Source organism: Galeopterus variegatus, unplaced genomic scaffold, assembly GCF_000696425.1.
Source record: "Galeopterus variegatus unplaced genomic scaffold, G_variegatus-3.0.2 Scaffold6399, whole genome shotgun sequence".
NCBI lineage: Eukaryota > Metazoa > Chordata > Mammalia > Dermoptera > Cynocephalidae > Galeopterus > Galeopterus variegatus.
Genome location: NW_007732510.1, coordinates 203,872 through 219,163, shown reverse-complemented (window position 1 = coordinate 219,163; position 15,292 = coordinate 203,872). Strand labels below are relative to the sequence as shown.

General features: G+C 34.2%; 1 protein-coding gene across 5 annotated transcripts in view; it reads right to left on the bottom strand.

Annotated features, from left to right (window-relative positions):
• The window catches only part of ALCAM (activated leukocyte cell adhesion molecule), a 33,369-nt gene extending 19,915 nt beyond the window's left edge, over nt 1-13,454 (bottom strand). Inside the window, exons 1-7 of one of the 5 annotated variants that reach the window (XM_008590825.1) lie at nt 13,333-13,429; nt 9,740-9,894; nt 7,811-7,875; nt 2,252-2,316; nt 1,027-1,114; nt 478-563; nt 225-321 (exon numbers count right to left, since the gene is read on the bottom strand). In XM_008590825.1, the coding sequence (XP_008589047.1) occupies nt 225-321; nt 478-563; nt 1,027-1,114; nt 2,252-2,316; nt 7,811-7,875; nt 9,740-9,894; nt 13,333-13,386 (610 nt within the window). In that variant the 5' untranslated portion in view covers nt 13,387-13,429. Of the gene's footprint in view, nt 1-224; nt 322-380; nt 564-1,026; nt 1,115-2,251; nt 2,317-7,810; nt 7,894-9,674; nt 9,895-13,332 lie in introns of all 5 variants that reach the window. The other 4 variants (XM_008590822.1, XM_008590824.1, XM_008590826.1 and 1 more) reach the window with 4 other exon arrangements.
• Between the last annotated feature and the right edge of the window lie 1,838 nt (nt 13,455-15,292).

Below are 15,292 nucleotides of genomic sequence, written 5' to 3'. Positions count from 1 at the left end.
TCATAAATAACAAAGTAGAGAGTGAAAGATATTAAAAGGTGGGTAAGCATTTATTCTATAGGTCTCCCAAGGAGGAAGAGATTATTTGAATGCCATGCATTTGGGGTAGAGGTTGTAAGCAGAATTCAAAGAGCAATTGGATTGGGATTTCAAAGATTAATAATAGTATTTGAATATTATTTCCAATGCATTAATATTACATAATTATATATTGAATTACTTACAGTAAATATCAAAGACCGCTTGTTCAGAATGCACTGTTTTCTGGCCAGATGGTCCATAATATGTCACAGAGCAGGTAAATGGCATTTGAATATCAGCCTTGGTTGTCTTAATTTCCAATGCATTAATATTACATAATTATATATTGAATTACTTACAGTAAATATCAAAGACTGCTTGTTCAGAATGCACTGTTTTCTGGCCAGATGGTCCATAATATGTCACAGAGCAGGTAAATGGCATTTGAATATCAGCCTTGGTTGTCTTATACTCCAGGGATGAAGTCATGGTATACAGCTGAGTAACTGGGTCCATTTGCTTTCTAAAAATTATGATTACTTCTGAAGAAAAAAAAGGACACTAATAGTATGATATTTTACTGGAAAATCACAACTCTTAATTAAACTTCACCATATCTTTGAGAAGTGGGTGTTTCCTTGTAACTGTATATAAAAAGAAGGAAAATTGACATGTAGTAAGGTAGGATGTCTTTTCAAAAACCATGAAGCAGAGACATAAAATTCCAGGATTCTATTTTTGTCTATCTTCTACTCACTTTAATTAACTTCTAGAACATGACACATACAGAAATCATTTTCTCTGCTCTTGATTCTTCTGCACAAGGACTAAAATAAAATGGTGTTTAAAAAATCACTTAATGATTTAGTGGATACTTAAGTAACAAAGCATAGAGTCATAGGTCAAAAGAGGGCAACATATTTAGATCCTGGATAGTCTAATGAATGTCTAGACAAGAGAAAGTCAAAACAGGTCACCTAAATTTATTGCGCATCTCATACCCACCTCCTTCAACGGGTTGCATCACTTTTCCATTCCTGTACCATGTGATGTTGCCAACTGGATAACTGTCTTTTGAAATGCAGTCACCCAACTGCAGAATGAAAAGGAAAAGTTATTACCTTGGTTCAATCAAGGACTTTCAGTTTGGAAACCCCAGAATCCTTGGGGAATGCAGTTTATTTTCCAAAACTAACTTAAGGACTGAATACATGCTCTTTGGTATAAAAACAATATCTTGTATTTAAAAATGCAGTCTTGCCCATCGTTAAATGTGCAATAGATGCTGCTGCTATTAATAAAATCACATTCATCTAAAAGCATTACAAATTCATTTTGACACTTCATTTTTAACACTAAATGAATAGCATAACTACATTAATATTCACTATTACCATGGTTCATAGATTTTCATATGCAAGAATCATTTACAGTGTTAAAATAGGGCTGCCTCTCCATTTTCATACTATATTATGTATTTCATACTATATATATACTTATCACACTCTATAATCCCCAATATTTGGGGTTTATCAAATAACAGTATGCAGTAAAATTTAATCTGATTGAAGAACTCCAGACTTTTTTTTCCCCTCCCATTCACACACACAAAAAAATAAGCTGTTTTGGTTAGTATAATGAGATTACTACTTAATTGGTGTGCCCGTATGTGGAACTTGAACTTCGTCCTCCCCTTCAACAGCTTCCCTTCACACCTCTGCTAATTTGACTATTCAAATTGGATCTTCTCACACCTTTACTTCAACCTTTCAATAATTTAATTTGTTGATAAAATAAAGTCCAAACTCCCTACATGGCATATAAGGCTAGTCATGATCCAATCTCTCTTTACCTCTCCAGATTTATCTCTTACTGTACTCTTGCCTTCTGCCTGAGCACCCAAAGTTTCCTAAACATACCATTCTCTTTCACATCCTGTTATTTAATATTGTTGGGAAGCTTTTTCTGCATTTGGCCTGGAGAAAATCAATTCATCTTTCATGACCCTATTAAACATTCCGGTTATTCAAATACTCCCTCCAGAAATGACCACACCTTCCACCTTCCTCAACGTCCCCGCTGTGCCTTTTGCATACTCTCTGATTGGCACCTGCATTACTCTTAACTCTACAAGAGAAAATTTTATCTTATTTGTCCTGTCATCCGAGGTCAGGAGAAGACACTTAACATCAGGCTAAGTAAAGGTAGTTAATCAAAAACAAGTTCTTACCTTTTTTAGCTGCTCTGTTTCGAGAAATGGTGCTTTGCTTACAATTTCAGGTTTAGACGGTTGCTCTAAAGTTAAGTAGAGAAAAGTTTTACACGTGGAAGAAAAAAGGACATTAGTGATTTAACTCATTTTCCCAAAGCAGGACAAGCAACAGAATAAAAGATAGATTTCCCTATTAATCTAGGTTCAAGAAATCTGGTAGGTCTACCCCAACTCCATATTTGCTTTATTATCTTAAATATTATCTTAAGTGCTTACAACTTTTTTGAATAAAGTATCTGTAATGCTTTCTGGATATTTTATAAATAGTAAATAGGAATCTGATAGTGAAAAAGAGGTTAATGTACTTAATAGAATATATTATTTCTAATTGATTACCATAGGCCCTTTTTACTTATCAATGACTTCCAACTTACTAAGTGAAGGCTTAATTCACATGAATCAGAATCACAGGGGTGCTTGTTTAAAAGGAAGATTTCTGAGCCCCAAATAGCCTACTGAATCAGAATCTCTGGGGAAAATCCCATAAATCTACATTTTGCAAGTTCCTAGGGGATCCTTGGGCACAATGAAGTTTAGGAAACACTGCTCTAAAATAATGGGAAACAGAAAGTTAAGGATGTAGAAGCCAGTTTCCTAAGTATTTATACTTTACCTTTTAAGTCATCACATTATGAAACTATAAATGTGGGGAAATCTTTCAAATTTGTATCCTGAGATAATGGACAGAAGCATTTTAAATATACAAAGTTCTATAAACATAAATTCTAATAGAGAATTGAGAAGCAATTGATTAAAAATTGTAGCAACAATTGATTATTTAAACTGATTTTGTTATTTTATTATTAGCTGCTAGCTTTCCATTATTGGATTTTCCATTATTGGAATTCATTATGGATTTCATGCCTTTTAAATAGCTCCCACAATTAGTTTACAGAAAATGTATATTGCCTCATTGTCATTGATTTATGTGAGTCTCATGGAGCAAAATTATTCTCTTCTCATGTAAACAAACAAAAGCAACCGGTTATTTTTTCTTTCATAGTCTTATTGTTTACAATCTTTAATACTTTTAATTTTGTTACTAAACTAAACTAAATCGGCTTTTGTATAATTATTACTCAATTTGGTGTTCAGTTATCAGATATGTTACCTACTCAGACCATTAATAGAAAACAAGGAAAAAGACAAAGTCTTTGGAATAGCAAAATGGTTATAACCAGACTGTATACAAAAAAAAAGGTTAAAATCTAGAGTTAATTTCCCCTTTGCAAGTATGTTTTATATCAGAAATTAAAATGAGGAAAAAGACAAAGTCTTTGGAATAGCAAAATGGTTATAACCAGACTGTATACAAAAAAAAAAGGTTAAAATCTAGAGTTAATTTCCCCTTTGCAAGTATGTTTTATATCAGAAATTAAAATGGTGAATAATAATAATGTCAGCTTCTGTGTTGAACTCATGCACTTTAATTATAGGAGAGCTTATTTACTATTCATTCTAGAAATGCAATTCCACTAATACCATTTTTACAATGATTATCCAGTTTCCAATATACTGATTGGAAACAAAACATAAGAAAAATAGAAAATAGAAATATAGAAAAATAGAAAAGCATAACATTAACATTAATACAAACAAGAAGTGACAACTGATTGTTAGATGACCAAAAAACCCTTCTAAATAGACACCAGTTTCTGTGAAACATATGGTGTGGGGGTTAAAGCTTCCACAAATCAGTAAACCTTGATGTTATCACTATTAAGGTTCATAGTTAAACTGATTTATTGATAAAATATTGAATTCTGTTTGGAATCCATATTTTAAAAAGCAAATATACAATATATCTGAGAGAGGAATGCATCCAAAATATTTAAACAGAATGAAAATTCTTGGGGCTTGAGTAAGTAAGCCAAAGTTCTCTGGGAACCAAAATTAGTTATTTAGTGACATCCTCCCTGATAGCTTTAGAGACATAAAACATTAAATTGATTAATGTGGTCAATTAAGAGTCAAAATTAACAGATTAAAAAAAGGGCAAATGTTTTTTAGTTTCTCCTTCAGTAGTATTATGCCTGGAATATGTGGAAAGATTTGAAAACCTTTTATCAATTTAGAGCCTAAATTCAAAGATCTGGTGTGAAGTTTTGCCAAGTTTCATTACTTTCCAGTTCACCAAAGTAAAATACCAAAACAATTTGGCGCATACCTCCTCTTATATAGAATGCATACCTCTACTTTGCTTTGTAAAGTCTGTGATGTCTTATCAATGCACACATAATCATAAACAGTGTGTTACAGTCGTTGGTCTCTACACACAACCATGTGTACTTTGTTCCCATAAATACTTTCCAAAATTCCTTCTCTTTTCAATAAAATGAAACTGTGGCAAACGTAAGAAAACCTGATGGAAAGATGCTTAAAGTTTAGTCCTCTTTATGTTGTTATTCATCTTTCTATTTAGAAGAGGGTCACAGTGAGTATTGTGAAAGTAAATTTTTGTTTTAAATCCTCTATATAAACTACATATTTTATGAGTAATCTTGCCTTATATCAGGTTGTAACAATCAATGGGTATTAGTTGGAGGACCATAAAACAGAACACCAAATATTTTAGCAAAATTGCATATTGATTCCAAAGTATTTAAAAAAAAACTTCATGTGAATTATGTCTTCATGTGATCCAAGGATTCATAACCAGGTATAGAATTGAAAAGGAAAGCAATGCCACAAATTTACTTGCATTATTAAAGTAATTTAGTCAAGGACACTAATTTAAGCCAAATTTTGCTTCTGAATATTTATGACTAAGTTTCTCTTCAATCATTCAGTTGAACGTTTATCAAATGGTAGAACCATGCCTTAGTTCATTTTCTTCTTTCTTGCTGACCTGGCTATCTCCATTGAAGTAGCTAGGAGCTATATTACCACAGGGCCACATTACAGTACTTTAAAATGGCAGAATAGGGAGATTTAAAATATCTAATATAATGTTCATTGTAAATCTGACAGTACTTTTACAGGGTGTGTGTGTTGGAGGAGGGGGAAGCTGATATCCTTAGCAGCACATAGCATGTGCCAATATCTATGACAGCAATGGTATATAATGCTAAGACTCAACCCATCTTTTTTTTAACTGAATTTATTATAGGGTTTTCATTAATACCCTTTGAGGTCTTATCATATATAATTAAAAGCTAAGCTACATTTAGTATGCAACTTGAAACATTTTACAAATAGCAGCCTTACTTTTCCCTCTACCGTTTTTTCGTTTGTTTGTTTTAGCTGGAGAAATTACACAGGACATTTTTATATTGGAGAAGAAGGAAATTGTGGTAAGGGGATGGAGATTGGTCAGGGAGGAATATATGAAAATAAATCTCTTTTTGCTCTAATACCCAGGCTATTGTTACTGAATACTATGATCATTAGCTCTCAGAGAACCTAGAAACCAGCAACTTAGTGGAGTGTATATTTTTCATCATGCAGCCATCTCATGGCCAGGCGAGGATATAGTGGTGAATGCAAAGCTGCTCGGTAGCACCCACCACATAATAGTACGACTATAAAAATCCACAGAGGATAGCTCAATTCGATATGGGAGGAGAGCGAGAAAAGGCAGGTGCACTGGTTATGTTGACTCAAAGTACTCTCAGTACCTTGTCAGCAATCACCCCTCATAAGTCATGAGGTACTTAAATGAACTATTGTGTCCATGGGACCATGGTGTATTTTCCTCATGAGATGGAAAAAGGTATTTATATATATATATATATATTTAAAGAAGCAATATGAAATATACAGCAAAGGTCACATTTGTTAAACAGGTCATTTTCTGTTTCTCCCTCCCACCTCCACCCCACCCCTTAAAAAGTTTTTAGGTTGAATAACTTTCATGCAGAGGGTGGGAGGAAAAATGCTCAATTCTGATAAGGCCTGGAGAACAATATCCAAATGAAAGGTATCCAAATGAAAGCTCTGAGATAAGTCTGTGTAAAGCTGTCTAATGCTGCCCATCACCATGAAAAGAATCTGTCCACATGTACATCAGACTGTGTCATGGAACAATCTACCTCGTAGTACCACAGAACACCAGCAGAGTAGAAGAGGCTTGCAGATTAGCATGCACTGTGGTTTTCAAATGCTTTTTTAGATCTGGAGGCAGTCCCCTTTTAATGCACAAATTATCACGAAAAACTTTGAAATACAGAATAGACAGAATCTACCTAATATTGTAGAAGCAGCTCTTCACCTTCCTAAACTCTCTTCCTTAGCTCCTGAGGAGGATCCTAGTAACAGAAGGTGAAAACCCCCCATCTAATCCAAAGCTTTCATTTTACTGATGAGAAGGGAATTTTAGCTCCAGACTGGTGAAGTAACTTGCCCAAGGTCAGAAATTAACAGCAGATCTGACATAGCGAGGTCTCCTGGTGACCACCTCAGTGATTTTTTTCATTTCACCACTAACAGCTATTTGGCTCTCTGGGCATCCATTTGACCTCTAAGCCTTTTGCACAATCACTGGAATGACTCTTTGGGAACTATTAAAGGACTACTCTTGCTTCTGAATGGTTTTATTAACCTCGAATGCGTACTAAATGCAAACACAGTTTGATTTTGATGTCATTCAACTACACACACACATACACACACACACAAAGCTGATTGGTGGTGACAGAGCATGCCATTTATTTGCATCCAGGCTGGTTTATGGAAATGATTTTTAGCATCTGAGGTATAGCTTAAAACTAAACAAAGTCATCAGTCACGGCCTCTAGTTTGAATACTAACAATTTGACTTTGCCCATGAGGGTGGCAATCTGCAGCAGGCTGAACTAGGATTGGCTCACATTCACCATTGTTGATTCTGCGGTACATGGTGCACGTTGCTAGGTGATTCAATGGAGGGAAACAGGGGACTGATTGATGAGCCTGGTAACTCTTAAGTGACTGCCGCATATACATGCATAGAATAAAAGTCTCCCTGTCACAGCTGCTGTTTGCTTCACAAAAAGTGACTCAGAGCAAATTATTTATTTTTTTTACAGCAAAGCCCCTATATGCTCTTGTAAACACTGTCTTTATCATGAGCTGTGCTGCTCATTTTATTGGATTTGGAGGGTCTCACAGTTTCTTGTATAAAATACCATGTTCAAGAGTGTGTAACTTGTCTATGTAAATTCTCCCTGGCCCACAGCCTGGAATGCAAATCCTGTTTCTGAGAATCACTTTGTTTTCAACAACATTCAAAAAAGAAGGGGGCAGGGGGTGCTGGCAGTATGTGAGGTGTGAATTTGTTTTCACGATCATAGAATCTTAGGAAATTTTACATGACAAAACAACAGAGAATATGTTTTAGTTCCTCACTGTAAGTCTCCTATTTGAATTTCAGACTTTTTGTTTTCCTTACTGACAGCACTCAGGAGTGGAATGAGGATCTCTAGACGTCCTCTTAGAGATGCCTGCTGTAGGGACATTACAGTGGCAGTCTTCTTCCTACAGAACATGTTTATTATTAGCCATCAATCCCACTTAGCAGTTACACTGCTGACTACTTACTGAACACCTTGACTACTGTAGGTGCCTCAAACACGTTGTCTTCAGTTACTAGCATGCACACAAATCTCTTCTGATCACTGATCCTTGCATTACTGATAGACAAAGTGTAGTTTTAACTAATCTTTCTTTCAGATTTCTCTATGGCATTTAAAAAAATATTTAAAAAAATTTCACAAATGATTCTTCTAAATGGAACAACCTGGATTTTCTCAACTTCCTTGTATTCTACTTTGATATTTGATAATTTTAACACAGTAAAAAGGAAACCGGACAATGATAAATTAATACACACAACCATTAGAGTGCTGCAACTTAATCTCTGTAACTACAGTGGAACACTTTTGATGTCTGGTTCTATTTGTGACATCATAGCCTATAATAAAAAATGTTTTGGTTGCCCTCTTTAAGCAATACACCATCTATCTTCCTAATAACATTAAAGTGAAGTTAGAAAGAAGACTACATGAAAGAAAGAAAACTCCATGGACCACTGGCAAATGCAAGATGCAGATTACTTGGGGTGTTTCATGGTAGTTGGCATGACTGGCAAACACTTAGTACTTGGTCTGATTCATGACATGATTGAGAAGTGTGGATGGTTTCTGGAAAGTGCCTTCTGAGCTGAAAGGTAATCAACTGAAACATGTAATATGTTTTTACAAGGTTCTTTCAGAGAACAAAGGTTTCTTTTGATAGTGTAAGCACTCTTTGAATCTGCATCAGAGTCTATAGGAGCTTTGAAGTCCACATAAATACTTAAGGAACAGACCTACTTAGTTGCATAGGCTGTTACAAGAGAAACAGGAAAAATCCATGGTTACTTGCTGTAGTCGGAAGGCCCTCTGGGTTTCTTTCTTCCCTATTTATTTTAATAATTTCTAGGTACTGTCAAGTTATCAGAGAGCAGAAGGAAAAAAATTTGGAAAGTGAGACCTTCTTTCCTAATTAAAAAGACTGGCATTCTGAAACTTTTGAGACCTATTTTTTCCTCCTATAATTTCCAAATATTATGATGTAACTGATGTGGGACTTTTTGAATTTTAAAAGATGAAATGCTTTAATTACAACTTCTCAAGTCATTCATTTGCATAGATATTTGCACAGTAACATTAACTATATATTATCATTAGACAAAGTAACTTTACCATAGTGACTACAGTAATTACTCCAAGTTTCTTCTACAATTTTCTCTTCTTCCAACCCTACTCTACTTTCTTCCCTTGGTGTATCCCACATACACATTCAGGGTGTGGTGAGCTTTTTTATATTTAGGGCAACTTTCTAAAGCAAGTGTGAACACTTTGAAGTCTAAATCAATAAGCATTAAAGGTCAGGATGCCTAATATAGAAAATATGCCTTATATATAAAAATATTGTAATATATATATTGAAAGCTTAGATCTTGAAGTTAAAAGATAGTTTGAATTTGCCTGTATTTTATAGTTTTTATATATCAAAATGGCAATTTCATACAGTTTAGCCTAATACATGTATATGTATGTGTGATACGCATGATTAATATATGTATCATGTATTTATGTATATATCACAAGATATTTATTAGAACAATCAGTGAAAGTTAAAGATCATGTGTCAGTTATCACTAACAGCACTTCATATCTTAGGAAATTTTACATGACAAAACAACAGAGAATATGTTTTAGTTCCTCACTGTAAGTCTCCTATTTGAATTTCAGACTTTTTGTTTTCCTTACTGACAGCACTCAGGAGTGGAATGAGGATCTCTAGACGTCCTCTTAGAGATGCCTGCTGTAGGGACATTACAGTGGCAGTCTTCTTCCTACAGAACATGTTTATTATTAGCCATCAATCCCACTTAGCAGTTACACTGCTGACTACTTACTGAACACCTTGACTACTGTAGGTGCCTCAAACACGTTGTCTTCAGTTACTAGCATGCACACAAATCTCTTCTGATCACTGATCCTTGCATTACTGATAGACAAAGTGTAGTTTTCTGAGAGGCTCAATCTGTCTTTGTATTCTGGCACGTCGTCATACTGCACACTTTTCTTTGTAGAGGACCTGAAGGCAATAAATACTGGGGAGCCATTGGGTTTTTCCTAAAAATTAAAATAATAGCATATTTTAACAACAAGCATATTCAGATGTTTCAGGATTATAACCAGAATAACAAAATTTCCTTGGCCATATTCTTCCACCAATATTTATATTTTTTGTCCAAGAAGAATAAGTTTCGAATACAAGCCTCACAAACATTTTTGGTTACAAAAAATTAGTCTTCATAAGAAGAGAAGTTATAAGTTCATTCACAGGTATTGGTTCAAATATGTGAAAATGGAAGAATAGAGCTCTAAAAATCTGAGCTCATCTTGCATCAGGAAGACAGAATTAGTGACCATTCTGAAACTGACAAGGGCTGTCAGGTTTAATATAAAATAAAAAAAATAGATAAAAATAAACATACAAATACATAAAATGAGGTTCATATAACTATAACCATCACAGCATGCATTTACTTGGGCTACAAATACTGTTTTAGATATCCTGGGCAATTACCTGTGGCATACTCTTTAGTTTAAATGACATACTTTAAATGTTCATGCCTTTCAACCAAAACTATTGTAGCTGAACTTGACATGTAACATACTTAATCAGTCTTCATAGAGGAACATTATTTACCCATGTAAAACAATCATGTCAATTAAGCAATAGGATCTCGTTAACCACTGAAATCTATAGTTTTGTTATCTGAGTCATAAAACTTAGCTCAAAAGTCTTTCATAGAAAAGCTTATTATCAAAATAAGACATAGTGTAGTATACACAATTATGCCAAGAACACTGAGACATATGATGTATTTCTTTCTCTGGTCCCATAAAAATTCCCTTACCTAATAAGCAATTTAATCTAAAGTAGGGGGCAATCTCTCCTTAACTTACCCCACAGACCTTTGAGAAAATAAAGTGTGATAAAACATGTTAAAAGGCATGGCAAATTGTAATATCTTATGGGGCTTAAATTTTAAAAATTACTGGTATTGATTATTAACCTAATCTTGGAGCCCCAAATTTTAGTTGCTTAAATATCAGAATTATCAATAATATTCTTCTTAAAACTTTAGTTTTATCACAGGTTTACAATGCAAATCCTTGCCTTAAATCATTCCTTTGTTAGGGAAAATATATTAGACCTGTACCTTAAGTTTTTGTATTCATTCCCTCATGCAATAAATACTAGTTATTAATTTCTGAGCCCTTGATTATATGGCAGATGCTTTCTTTGGGCTTTCCGTGCAGTAATTAATTGATTTAATACTCATCACAACCTGTAAGTTAGAGTTATTGGTCTCATTTTCAGATTAGACAATGGAGGCAGCATTTGTGTAAATAACTTCTGGAGGTCCCAGCTGGTAAATCTAAGCAGATCTGAGATTTGAGCTTAGCAGGCTGGCTCCATTAGGGTTACACTGTTCTTCTCTTGATAACTGTTAGATAGCTCTTCTGTCCCAGGCACCGTGGCAGAGGCTGGTGAAGAGGTAGCAGGCATGAGATTGGGAAGAGTCAACAGGGAACTATGATCTCCATTCACAAGGAGTTTATTTACAATGTGATGGGAGAGAAACTAGATCGTCCCTCCTCTATCTGTTTCCTTTCATTTTTTCCAAACCTTCCATTTGTCTTTCAGGTGGTCGCATTAAATTAGAGCTTGCATACTATTTCTGCAACACAAGACGAACTTTAGAGTAAATAATACCTCAAATGTACCTCAGTTTGTTGCTGAAGTTTTTTGCTTAATTAACAATTTGAGAATTACCATTATTGTTTGGTTTCCAGTACCATTGTGCCAGTTCAGTTCAAGTGAAAATCACTCTCTGGGTTATAGTTAGAATTTTCTACAATCCCAGAAGTTTTTTGTCACGTGATTCCATTTATTTTGGCAGCAAATTTAATTCAACAGGTGAATTATGTGGTAGTCTCCTAGGCCCTGGGAATTTTAAGGGTGCTAATAGACTTTGTGCTCATAGGCCTTAACTTCAAATTTCCGCATTAGTTAGGAAACCAGAAATAGTTCAGAATTGCCTAGAGTGAACTGGATGATGAGTCCAGAGAGCTGCTCTGCTGCCTCGCCTCCTTCCTTTCCATTCACATGTCACTCACACAGGCACCGTGTGCTTAGGATTTTGCTGCCCCACCGTCATAATAACTTACACTCTCACGTGATTACCACATGTGAAGTGCTAGGTAAGTATTTTGATATGAATGACTTCATGTAACCCTCATAACAATATCTTACTTTATAGATGAGAAAGTAGGGATTAATTAATTCACTTGCCCTTGCCCGGAATCCCACAGCAGCAAGTATATGGTAGAACCTGCTGGTGTGACTTCAGGACCCACATTTTAAAAGATTGTATTCGATCACCCCTTGAGTGCAACCTTAAACACATTTCCAAGAATGTGTTCTGTGATGGCTCAGCAGCAAGTATATGGTAGAACCTGCTGGTGTGACTTCAGGACCCACATTTTAAAAGATTGTGTTCGATCACCCCTTGAGTGCAACCTTAAACACATTTCCAAGAATGTGTTCTGTGATGGCTCGTTCTCAGAAATATCTGAAGAAAAAAGTTGTGTGGTGAAATAAACCTAAGGAATGAAACGGACTGTGATCCTCAGACAATTCAGAATGTGTCTTAACGCATGAAAGGCTCTGAGAAGTGTTGCAAGAAAGAAACTTTTCATAAATTATTAGACCACCAAATTCTTTTCCTATACAAATACCTTTTAACATTTCAAGGAGCTAGGGAAACTTTGCTATTTTGTCTAGGGAAACATGTATCTATTTGAAGCTTGCAACTGCCATGAGTCTTCAGTGGTCCAGTACTGGGAAACTGTACCACAGACATCTTTCATTGATTTTGGTAATACCTAGCCATTCCACGTCCATCTCCCAGGATCTCTACCCTCCATTACCAGACCAATCTGCACTTCTATAACTGAGAAAATATAATTTTACTATCTGCACAAAATGAATAAAATCAACAATGTTCAACATAAAAAGGACCTACAACATCAACACAGTTGTAAGGCGAAACACAGAAACAAACTTTTAAGTGCTGTTGACTACTACACAGCGAATATCTGAGTGCTCTGGATACTGCTATATCTTGCCTTTGTAATAGCCACATCGAACAGACCACAGCAAGTGGAGAAAGGTTGCCATCCTCTGCTAAGCTCTGTCCTATACTTCACTGATTTTATTCTGGAACTTTGCCTTTTTCTCTAACACTTGAGGTTGAATCTTTCAGACTAACCTGATCTAAGAATTACATGTTTATTAGCTTTATTTTAAAATACCATTCACCATGCAAGAATTAGAAATTATTCTTTGACATATTCAACCTTCTACCTTCCTACATTTGTACCCACAGTCGAATATTCCCATTAGGTTAATTTGAAATTCACATTTTCTCACAGAAAGAATTTTATTTAAAAATTTTATATAAAAAAACCGGAGGCAATTAACCTAGTCACACTTACATATTTCCACTTTCCAAACATGAGATTCTGAGGTACATCAAGTTGGCAAGGCATGATAATGGTATCTCCATATGCTGCATTTACGGTATGCCATCCAAGGCCTTTAGATAACGGAAAGAAGAGACAGAGAGAAGATTTTAAGTGTTTCTTGATGTAACAAAGTAAATAACATCAGTTCAAGATGCATGTCTTCTTGAAGATTGTTATCTGTTATAATTTCATCTTAAATGACATATAAAAGGTAAAAGGCTAGAACATATTTTCTATTTAAATATTAACAGCTCTTATGTAGCTACTAAGCCTTTGAATGTCACACAATTCAAGTCTACAAACCCCAATTTTATCAGGGAATAGATAAGTAGTGTATTCCCTAGGGACACAGTAGAATCTGTGAGTGTATCTTCTTCACTGTATTTTACAGAAATATATTTCACTATATTTCATAGAAATGTGGGACTATACAAAAATTAACATGTTCAAAATTTGCAAAATTAGTTTAAATATATTTGTGTTTTTCATTTGAAAATATTATCAAATGTATCTTCTGGAAAATTCAAAAAGCTATTAAAAACTGAGAACTAAAACATATAAGATCACCACTGATTTTTCTATAAGGGGGAAAATGAGTGTGAAAATGGGTTATTTTGTAGTAATATACATTAAAATACTAGTTTTAATTTTGCATATATTAAGAACATGGTAAGAATTAATAGTATGAAAATTCTTCACTAAGTGTTTACAAAATGATTACCTGCATATTGGGGAGACAATCTAATTTAAACCACAATCTGCTACTAGGACATGGAATACTTCTTGATCTTATTTAATTTTTTATTGAGAAAAAATATAAATGATAAATAATTAAAGTGTTGAGCAAATTTTTGCATATGAATATAAAACACTATTAAATTCTGTGTATATTCATAAAGTTAAAAAAAAAACTCAAGCATTTAAGTTGGCAATAGTACTTACAAAACATCTCATTTTTTTACCTTATTTGGTTTACAATGACCTTTAAAACTTAAAACTTTTGCAACTAAATATTTATTAAAATGTGTAGTAATTGGATATAATATGTGAAGGGGCTATTTTAAACTGTAGAGAAAAAAAATAAACAAATGGTATTTTTCCACCAGGTGGTGCTAAAGTGCAAAGCTAAGGCAATCTGCAACACATAAATAAAACCATCCTATGACATTCTGAAGAAACAGGACATTAATCACAGTGTATACAAAAATTTCATATAAGGATAAACAATCATTAAACTTGGTAAAGAAAAAAATGTAATGAAATTCCTATTTTAAAATTTTGTCAATTGAGGAGATGACTTCCTTTTAAGCAATTTTGCCCAGTGAACAAAACATAACAAAAACCACACACTTCATGAAAATATGCAACATAACAAATTTCCAGCATTTTTAACATTGGTAAGATACAGAATATAAAATGTAAGAAGTGAGAATGTGTTTTCACTTGTCATTTGAGACAAGAGATTCACTTAAAATTGCTTATCATATGTTCAGTATCATCATGAAAAATTATTTGATAATTTTTTAGTTATTATGTGTTCTCCATACTATAATGTAATTCAAACCATCAAAAAAGCATAAGACTATAAATGAAGAAAGAGTCTCTTCAGCCTTGTTAAAATGAAAATAATGGGAGTTCAGATATGTGGTTGAAGACAGGCAAACTAATAACATTTAGGAAATGGCTTTATTTCATATTATGGTACTTGTTTTCTATGATATTTGGCTCCTAAATACAGAATTTCTAGCATGTGTTTTAAGACCTGTTCATACACTACACACAGGTGCAATTCTGCCAAACCATGGAAACCATTTTGTGATTTCATATTTTGTTTTTCATCAGCTTACAGTAAGGCACATGAATACATAATAACTCTAAGATGACCTGTTTCTGTACCTTAAATTACAGCAGGACATGCACCTCTAATCGT